At 47.7% G+C, this 10,867-nt stretch overlaps 1 protein-coding gene across 1 annotated transcript in view; it reads left to right on the top strand.

Moving 5' to 3' along the window:
* Nucleotides 1-8,665: 8,665 nt before the first annotated feature.
* Nucleotides 8,666-10,867, top strand: part of XKR6 (XK related 6) — a 308,599-nt gene continuing 306,397 nt past the window's right edge. The window contains exon 1 of the mRNA XM_075598699.1: nt 8,666-9,524. Coding sequence (XP_075454814.1) covers nt 8,839-9,524 — 686 coding nt within the window. The 5' untranslated portion in view covers nt 8,666-8,838. The remainder of the gene's footprint in view (nt 9,525-10,867) is intronic.

The following is a 10,867-nucleotide window of genomic DNA, read 5'->3' as shown; positions in this document are numbered from 1 at the left end:
AGATTGGGTATACCAGGATCCAATCTCTACACAAAGAGAGCCTGGGTGAGATAAGGTGAGTGGCGTAGAGTAAGGCAGGGCTGTGGACTCAGGTCTGGGGAAAGTGGCTCCCCATGGGGGTGGAGGGGGGGGGGGGTGGAGCATTGTTCAGCCCAGACACTGAGTCACCTATTCCTTTTGGAATATTAGGAGGACCAGGGGAACCGTTGCCAGGACTGTGCTCGGTAGGCACGTTCAAATGCCCCGCTTGACTTAACCACCCTCGCTCAGGATTGGTCCCATACAAGCGAGCCCTTGATCATTGATTTAACCCTGAAGACAATGGTCGGCCAGCTGTCCACGTTGGTGGATGGAGACCAAGGGATAGATGAGGAGGAACCCGGCTTTGGTTCCAGAGACATGTTGCAGAGTTCTCAGAGATCCGAAGTGGACCCTTTAAATACACGAATTTGTCTGAGGGGGGTCCAGAGACATGTGGAGGGAAGTGACAGCAAGAACGTTGAAAACATTGGCTCACGGAGAGCCTAGTCAGTGCCCATACTACCAAGGACAATGGCGCAGGTTTGGGAACGTGTATCTGGGTAAACTTCTGGACAGAGATCCACAACCCTAGGACTTTAGGTTGTTCCCCCAGTTACCCAGTTGGGTGAGTTTGTGTGTGTTTTATGTACTGAAGGTTTGTGGAAACTTTTTCCAATAAATTCACTTTTGTTCAACTCTGCAGCTCTATGTAGTGTACTAATCCCTGGTGTAATACGCCTGGTCTCCCATGACAGATTGTAGGCTAAAATTGCCTTTATTTGAAATCATTTGACATTTTTGGCTGTGATTACATCATGATATTCAATACAGATTAATTGAAATTCCTTTTTGGCTTGATACCGATTTATTAGTAATTCTAGCTCCATTATGTTTGATGTTCTAGATGTAAACAAATTTGGACAGATGGCATATTCCATTGCCCCATCTGTCATTGTTACTTTGGGAAACAAAAATTTGAGAAACTGAACTTCAATTCAGCAGCCTCACTGGAGTATGTACCTTGATAATAACATGTTCTCTTGTATTGTGCTTTATACAGAATTTTTCCAGCAAAATTGGTCCCACCGCCTTACACTCTAATGTTGGTGCCTCAGGCACAAAGAGATAAAAAGATTTATTTTATATCTGCCGAAGTGTCCCTTCGGGCTGCTTTTGGCTGGTATTCCCCATTGACTTCAAAAGGAAATTTAATCCAAAAGCAACTCGATCGGTTGCTTTGGTGGTTATAGAATAAGCCCCAAAGTGCTGTGTCCAAGGTCACAAGAAATGGACACTGGGTTTGTGAACTGGGTTCACCCACTCCAAGAACAGTGTTCTTACCACCGACCTACATCAGCCCTAAGGCAACTATACAGTAGTTTCCATAGAATACTGCAGTGGAGAAGCCCATTAATACTCAGTGATTACACAGAGTGGATGAGGGAACGTAACTTAGAGTCATCAAAGCACGATGGGGGTTATTGCGCCCGATCTGGCTGTAGCTTCTATTCAAGTTAACGCCAGTTACTTATTGGACGCAATACGCTGCATCATGCTTTAATGACCCCAGTCCATGGTACTGTATTATAACAGATGAGAATTGCCTACACACAGCCCACTTTGTGTTGGAACATGCAAAGCTTCTTTAAGAATTACATTTACTTTCCTAAATTAGAATATCACTTATACTTCCTGTGACCGATATTACATCATGCCACGGGGAGTAACTGTGAGGCTGCAATCCAGTTGCTTGGACTGGCTAGCAGGCAGGTAACGATGGTCAGAGGCAGGCAGGTAGTGATGGTCAGAGGCAGTCAGGTAGCGATGGTCAGAGGCAGTCAGGTAATGATGGTCAGAGGCAGGCAGGTAGTGATGGTCAGAGGCAGGCAGGTAGCGATGGTCAGAGGCAGTCAGGTAGCGATGGTCAGAGGCAGTCAGGTAGCGATGGTCAGAGGCAGGCAGGTAGCGATGGTCAGAGGCAGGTAGCGATGGTCAGGAGCAGGCAGGTAGCGATGGTCAGAGGCAGGCAGGTAGCGATGGTCAGAGGCAGGCAGGTAGCGATGGTCAGAGGCAGGCAGGTAGCGATGGTCAGAGGCAGGCAGGTAGCGATGGTCAGAGGCAGGCAGGTAGCGATGGTCAGAGGAAGGCAGGTAGCGATGGTCAGAGGCAGGCAGGTAGTGATGGTCAGGGGCAGGCAGGTAGCGATGGTCAGAGGCTGGCAGGTAGTGATGATCAGAGGCAGGCAGGTAGCGATGATTAGAGGCAGGCAGGTAACGATGGTCAGAGGCAGACAAGTAGAAATGGTCAGAGGCAGGCAGTGATGGTCAGGGGCGGGCAGGTAGCGATGGTCAGAGGCAGGCAGGTAGTGATGGTCAGAGGCAGCCAGGTAGCGATGGTCAGAGGCAGGCAGGTAGCGATGGTCAGAGGCAGGCAGGTAGCGATGGTCAGAGGCAGTCAGGTAGCGATGGTCAGAGGCACGCAGGTAGCGATGGTCAGAGGCAGGTAGCGATGGTCAGGGGCAGGCAGGTAGCGATGGTCAGAGGCAGGCAGGTAGCGATGGTCAGAGGCAGGCAGGTAGCGATGGTCAGAGGCAGGCAGGTAGCGATGGTCAGAGGCAGGCAGGTAGTGATGGTCAGGGGCAGGCAGGTAGCGATGGTTAGAGGCAGGCAGGTAACGATGGTCAGAGGCAGGCAAGTAGCGATGGTCAGAGGCAGGCAGTGATGGTCAGGGGCGGGCAGGTAGCGATGGTCAGAGGCAGGCAGGTAGTGATGGTCAGAGGCAGCCAGGTAGCGATGGTCAGAGGCAGGCAGGTAGCGATGGTCAGAGACAGGCAGGTAGCGATGGTCAGAGGCAGGTAGCGATGGTCAGGGGCAGGCAGGTAGCGATGGTCAGAGGCAGACAGGTAGTGATGATCAGAGGCAGGCAGGTAGCGATGGTCAGAGGCAGGCAGGTAGCGATGGTCAGAGGCAGCCAGGTAGTGATGGTCAGAGGCAGTCAGGTAGTGATGGTCAGAGGCAGGCAGGTAGCGATGGTCAGAGGCAGGTAGCGATGGTCAGGGGCAGGCAGGTAGCGATGGTCAGAGGCAGACAGGTAGCGATGGTCAGAGGCAGGCAGTGATGGTCAGGGGCGGGCAGGTAGCGATGGTCAGAGGCAGGCAGGTAGTGATTGTCAGAGGCAGCCAGGTAGCGATGGTCAGAGGCAGGCAGGTAGCGATGGTCAGAGACAGGCAGGTAGCGATGGTCAGAGGCAGGTAGCGATGGTCAGGGGCAGGCAGGTAGCGATGGTCAGAGGCAGACAGGTAGTGATGATCAGAGGCAGGCAGGTAGCGATGGTCAGAGGCAGGCAGGTAGCGATGGTCAGAGGCAGCCAGGTAGTGATGGTCAGAGGCAGTCAGGTAGTGATGGTCAGAGGCAGGCAGGTAGCGATGGTCAGAGGCAGGTAGCGATGGTCAGGGGCAGGCAGGTAGCGATGGTCAGAGGCAGACAGGTAGCGATGATCAGAGGCAGGCAGGTAGCGATGGTCAGAGGCAGGCAGGTAGCGATGGTCAGAGGCAGGCAGGTAGCGATGGTCAGAGGCAGGCAGGTAGCGATGGTCAGAGGCAGGCAGGTAGTGATGGTCAGGGGCAGGCAGGTAGCGATGGTCAGAGGCAGGCAGGTAGTGATGATCAGAGGCAGGCAGGTAGCGATGATCAGAGGCAGGCAGGTAACGATGGTCAGAGGCAGGCAGGTAACGATGGTCAGAGGCAGGCAAGTTGCGATGGTCAGAGGCAGGCAGTGATGGTCAGGGGCAGGCAGGTAGCGATGGTCAGAGGCAGGCAGGTAGCGATGGTCAGAGGCAGGCAGGTAGCGATGGTCAGAGGCAGGCAGGTAGCGATGGTCAGAGGCAGGCAGGTAGTGATGGTCAGAGGCAGCCTGGTAGCGATGGTCAGAGGCAGGCAGGTAGCAATGGTCAGAGGCAGGCAGGTAGCGATGGTCAGAGGCAGGCAGGTAGCGATGGTCAGAGGCAGGCAGGTAGCGATGGTCAGAGGCAGGCAGGTAGCGATGGTCAGAGGCAGGCAGGTAACGATGGTCAGAGACAGGCAAGTTGCGATGGTCAGAGGCAGGCAGTGATGGTCAGGGGCAGGCAGGTAGCGATGGTCAGAGGCAGGCAGGTAGCGATGGTCAGAGGCAGGCAGGTAGCGATGGTCAGAGGCAGGCAGGTAGCGATGGTCAGAGGCAGGCAGGTAGCGATGGTCAGAGGCAGGCAGGTAGCGATGGTCAGGAAATAGGCATTGGTCAGAACATCAGAGGAGTAACATAGTAAGGTCTGAATAGGGTCCGGTGCTCAGCAACAGTAAATGACACAATGAGGCAGCGAACTTGCTTAATGAGAGAACCACAATACACAGACAGGAAGGGGAGGTTTATGGAGGCTGGGTGCAGGTAAGAAGCAGGTGCCAGCAATAAGGCAATCTGCAGACTTAAAGTTCTCTGCAGCAATAATATTGGACAACAGCAGTCCCGGGGACTTGCCAGGGACACTCATTACACATCAGCAATGAAAAGTAATGTTTATTAATGAACAAGGAAAGAAAATAATACATATCTATTTTTTTATATTTAATGTTCTTTAGCTCATTAAGTTAATGAATGTATGCTGACCATTTTACGATATATTTTTAAATGGCTGTAAAGATTGGGCTTAGGCCTCGCCTCTGTGATGTGTCTCATGACGCCCCCCCAGTGACGCACCTCATGCTGACAAAATTATGTGCAGGCGCCGTCCATGGGTTGTCAGGCGCAGAATTCAAACACAAGTTAGCACTGGCATCAGAAGCGCTGATTCATCTAGGACACCTGCAGTGCTAACTCAGCCCTGTGATGATCAAGTGGTACGTTGGCGATCATCGTATTCAGCTGTTCTCTTTGTCTTGAATTGGCTCTACAATCAAGGGTCACTCAAGGGTCAATCATCTGCTTCAGCTGTGTAACTCTCATCCAATTGGTTCACCGACAATTATATGCTCAGCGATCCCTGCTCCAAATCGGCTGAGCATAGTAGTCTCTACCTAGTGACGAAGTGTTGTCCACAAGCTTCTGCTTGCCGTACCCTGCCTTACTTGTCTTGCCTTGCATAACGTCTTGCATTCCAGTTACCTTGACCACGGACCCCTACCCTAATTCCCGGACCTCTGCAACCCTCGGCCTCGGCTTGGATACCTACCACTCTACCTTCTACTACCCTCGACCTCGTCTAAGTGACCTCAACTACCCTCCAGTCTCCTACCGTTGATCACGGCGAGTATATCTACGACCTTACCTCTACAACCCCTGACCCGGCTACACGACGACGAACCTGCACACCGGACGTGGCCTCTCGGCTTCAGGTCAGTGTTTACAAATCCCCACCTCGGCCTCGCGGTTCCCGTCCTGTTTGTGGCGAGCACTTGTTACAATGGCAAACTTACCTTTGTAAAGGAAAAGCCATAAGAGAATATTGATTTTTCTTTAATACAATTATTTCTTCTAAATCCTCTTATCATATTCATTCATTTTAATTTTATTTAAGCTTAAATCACATCTAGTTTTAAACAGTGTTGATATTACATTCTACATTTGCAGCAGAATTCTACAATGCTCAAATCTTCCTATTTAGTGCCACACCTTACAATTAGAGTTTTACTTCAGTTGGTTTTTAGTCTGTTATTGGTATTATATAGTATGTACAATTAATAGTTGACAATGATGCCTCCAACACAGAAAAGTTCTTTTATGTGTCCATAGCCAGAAAGGATACGTTTATTTTATTTGTAGCCCAAATTCCCTTTGGGTGGGAATAAGGAGCATAGAAGATTTGTTTCTCCTCATTATATTCAATGGGATATTAATATATATTTTTTTATAGAATCTCTAATCCCGATTTAAAGTCCAAGTCTGGATATAGAATCTATAATCCCGATTTAAAGTCCAGGTCTGGAGTTTAATTTCCCTATTCCTAATTTTTTTTATCAACTGCAACAGTGCCAGTGAAACTGTATGGTAGTTCAAAAGAGGTGTCCCACATACAGTAGTATGCAAAATAAAAGTGAAACGTTAACTTTTTCCCTTTAAAACGTCATGTTTTTATCAGATGCTGTGAAATGCTTTTTTTTCTTAATACTGATGGTGCTCTGAGCGATGGCACAAAACAAGGGAAAAGTGACTGTTAACTATTTTCCTGTGTAACGTACACCATTGTGTCACCAGCCAACACCAGCACTCTCTAATTGCATGGTGTGACTGGCAAGGATACAGTAGTTTCATAAAGCAGATAAAGAACTGGATACAGTGTGAAACCAAAATGAATGAAAAAGTAGTGATTTTTGATGTAAGAGTTAAGATTAGCTGGAGCTGAATGGCAAGCTCCTCATGGTGCATATACAGTATATGCTGCTCTAGGAGAAATGCAGAAAGTTGAAAGCCACCAGCTTGGTCTCGGCATTATAAAACCTAACTCACTAGGGGGATTATTCCTCAAGCTTTGTTACGGGTTAACACATCCAAACATGTGTTAATACCCATTCAAGTAAATAGCAGTCAATTCTTTTTTTGGATGCTTTACTCTGCGACAGCGCTTGATGAATCTGGGGGCTATGAGTGCCACTCATTAGCAGTTCCCCTATTGCCTACCATTGACTGCTTTATGGTGTCCATTAAAGTCATCGTTATTACATCCAAGTGTATATACCGTATTTACAATTGAATGAACACGTGACATGGTCACAGGAACATTCACAGAAGTACATTTAGGGTGCACATCACAATAATCATTTTTAATTTTATGAATAGATATAGTGAAAAACCATGGTGAAAAAGTGAAAAGTAAAATAAAATATTGTTAAAACACGTTGAGCTGATATTAATGATCCCGAACAACAACACTATTGAAAGTGATTGCACAAAAACTGCCTGGTACTGAAGCTATAGTGTGCTAATCACTGAATGAACCTCCTGCCTGATGTACATAAATCAAGTCCAAAACCTGCCAATCAATGTGAAGTCACAGATATAGAATCTAAAGGAGCGTCACCACACATATAATATGTGTCTTAGTTAAACATGAACTGGTAGGCTGTATATTACTGCAAATCAGCAATCCGTGGGAGCAAGGATGGTATACAGAGTCGAGTTGCACAGTTAGTAAGGGGATTCCCTCATTTCTAAGCTATCATATGAACGCTACTTGCTTTCAAGTAACACAGCTCCAACATCGCTGTCAACAAGTACTGGGAGTCCCTGTAACTAGTGTCAGACAATGAAAGGACTGGCAACCCAACGCAAGGTAATGTATCAAGAATTAATGTATGATACTTAGCTACATAGCCGCTATACTCTGCTCGGGATCATTAACATCAGCTCAACGTGTTTTAACAATATTTTATTTTACTTTTCACTTTTTAACCTTGGTTTTTCACTATATCTATTCATAAAATTAAAAATGATTATTGTGATGTGCACCCTAAATGTACTTCTGTGAATGTTCCTGTGACCATGTCATGTGTTCATTCAATTGTTAATACGATTAACTTCTGTACATAGGTAGCACTCATTTTGTGTTAATAACTAACACTCGACAATTACAATTATTTATATTGTTTACTTAAGAGTGAGCAGTGTGAAATGCTCTGTGTTGTGCAAGTGTATATACCCTTTCATTCACTCAGGAGTGTTTTACCTTGTGCTTAAGACACTGTCCTCTAAAGTGGGATAATACCAAAATCATTCTGCCTATGTAACATTGGGCTAGTCTGGGGTTTGTATTATAATTACACAACAAATAATGATCATGGGTTCATGTACCTTAACATATATCCAAAACATAAATGAATATATATATATATATATTATACCCAACACAATAATCATCTTGTCTAAATATGCATTGAAGTTACTACGCCATCTAACCAACATGTGAAAACATTTTTCAGAGACATGGTAAAAAGTGTGGACGATCGCTTCTTCTTCTGTAGACTTGAATTGGAAGAATGTTTTATTTTTTAGTGAGAAAGATAAACAACGACGTTTTAAGCAAATAATGAGGGAGCTTCCCACTTAATTAATGAGAGTTGGCCTGCATGGCTAGTTCATTTTCCTTTTATTTATTTCATTCCCCTTCACCAAAAATAACAACTGACCAAAAATCTGTGAAATTTGGGATAGTTTGACCAAAAATCGTATTTTAATTATATATATATTTTTTATTATATATATATATGACTTTACAGGAGTCTCACTGAATATATATTATATATTGAGAGAGAGATGTTTTTATATATATATATATATATATATATATATATATATATATATATAATCTCTCTCTGTGTGTGTGTGTGTATGTATATGTGTGTGTGTGTGTGTGTGTGTGTGTGTGTGTGTGTGTGTGTGTATATATATATATATATATATATATATATATATATAAAATCTCTCTCTATATAGATATATAATATATATTCAGTGAGACTCCTGTAAAGTCAGTCAGATGATGGTAGATATTAAATATCAGTGAGCCCCCTCATCAGGTCTGTAACAGTTGACATATCTCCCCTAACACCTTGTCTCTCCACCCCCTCCACCCTCCCCAGCACACTAGGGGGCGGCCATTTTGAACTCCACATTGCTGGTTGGTGGTGACAGCCAAGGGGAGAGAGGAGGCAGGGACAGGAGCAGGGAGGGGGGAGCGGAAGTGACGTCACTCCCCGGAAGCCGAGGGTTTCCCCCCTGTTTTGAAGCACCCAGAGAGAGAGAGAGGAGAGAGGAGAGAGAGAGAGAGAGAGAGGAGAGAGAGGGAAGGAAGATGGCGGCCAAGTCGGACGGTATGTTGGGGGCCGGTACCGGTTTCTCCCAGCTGCACAATCTGGACGAGGCAGCGGTGGCGGCGGGGCACAGCAGAGGGGACGGGGGTCCCGGGGAGAGCAGCTCCATCCACATCTGCCACTGCTGCAACACGTCTTCGTGCTACTGGGGCTGCAGGAGCGCCTGCCTGCGAGCCCTGCTGGGGAAAGAAGAGGGGCAGCAGGAGAAGGGGGCGGCAGGGGGGCTACCGGGGGGGCAGGGGGAGACCCACAGGCCCCCGAAGAGGAAGGGGGAGAGGGCCTGGCTGGACTGCCTGTGGATAGTGCTGGCCCTGCTGGTCTTCTTCTGGGACGTGGGCACCGATCTGTGGCTGGCTGCCCACTACTACACCAAGAGGGACTACCTGTGGTTCTCCCTGACTCTCTTCTTCGTGCTGGTGCCCTCGGTGCTGGTGCAGATCCTCAGCTTCAGGTGGTTCGCCCAGGATTACAGCTCGGGGGGGCTGGGGGCAGTGGAAGGGCTGAGCAGCCGGGGGCCCCCTATGATGGGCAACACCCCCCACCAATACTACCGCCACCAACACTACTACTCCACCAGCACTAGCCCCGGGGCGGATAGGCTTTGCAGGGTCTCGGTCTGGATCTGGCAGTCTGTCATCCACATCCTGCAGATGGGGCAAGTATGGAGGTAAGAGGGGGCAGGAGGGGGGTGTTGGTTGGTGGGGGTTCTTTTTTTTTGGTGTTATGTAGTGGTTTATTCTATTTTCAGTTGAATACAAGTAGCCATTTCTTGTTCTGGATGGGCGCAGGAAGAAAGGGGTACATCGGGGGGGAGGGGGGGGGGGGGCATAAGATGGGGTTGTGGTTGGGTATTTGGTGTTGTGTCATTCTCAGTCACCCCTTTTTTTGCGCTGAAGGATTGGGAGGGGGTAAGGAAATGGGAAGCCACACACGTCCTAAATATATAAAACCCAGTCTTGTAAGAAGAAGGTGTGTGATGTGTCTGGGTGATGGCTCATTAACCTTCACCCTTGAGTAAGATGGCCCTGGCTGGCTGCTTGAGGTGGGCCATGGTGAATAACCTTCCCCTTACCCTCTTTAGAGGTGGGATTACACCACCAGCTTTCACACCACTATGACACGTCCAATTCTTGCAGAAAAAAAAAAGCCATGTCCTGCACCATGTTGAGAGCCAGAAACGAGCTTCCCATTCATTTCAGGGCTAAGAAAACATCTGCATAGGGGTGGCTGGTTTGAATTTTATTGGGGAGTGGGGGTGGGCAGGGGCTTGGGGTGGTTGTGTGTATACAGTATTATTTCGTCAGCGTCTGTTTCGGTCTCTCCTTGTCGGTGGCTTGATGTCAGGTATTGGGAGGCTGTGTTTCCTCGGCTGTCTGTGTGCTGGGAGCTGTCCCCCAGCCCGTGGTGCTGAACCGCAATGTATTGCTCTGTAATCATTCTCCCTGCAGAGGTTGCTGCTCTTTTTTTTTTTCTTGGTGGTGCTGGACGAGCCTGCATTGCCTTACTTAAGCACTAGGAGTTTAACCCCTTTCCTTGTCACAGGGGCCTTCAATGCATTGAAGAGATGCATCTTCCATTGATATGTATACGCCTACACTCTAGTGCTCGTTGGTAAACAGATCAGGTACACCAGGGCTGGGGACTGCCCACCAACCCATTGCATTACATTGTATCAGCCTTAGCCTATACTGGCAGATACCTGGTTTTATGCATATACCTTTGACGCTGAAGAACAACCTGCGGGTTTTTCTTTTGAAATTAATCCTTGATATACGTTGTTTTCCCCCCTCCCCCCTTCAATCACACCGTTGCAATTCCTTCAAGGTATTTGTAAATGTACACTTTCCAGTATGGTGTGTGGCAGTGCTGGGGTATGTATCCCATGCATTGTGGTGATTGGCAGACTTTATGGCTAAAAAGGTAGTCTCTCTCATCGTAGGTCAGTATTAACCCCTCGGGGTGCGAGAGGGGCTGAAATGTATTGCAGTGGCCTCTGGCAATCATGGGGTT

The sequence above is a fragment of the Ascaphus truei genome, chromosome 4 (assembly GCF_040206685.1).
Source record: "Ascaphus truei isolate aAscTru1 chromosome 4, aAscTru1.hap1, whole genome shotgun sequence".
NCBI lineage: Eukaryota > Metazoa > Chordata > Amphibia > Anura > Ascaphidae > Ascaphus > Ascaphus truei.
Note: the sequence above shows the minus strand (reverse complement) of the source record. Positions and strands in the feature narration are given on the sequence as shown.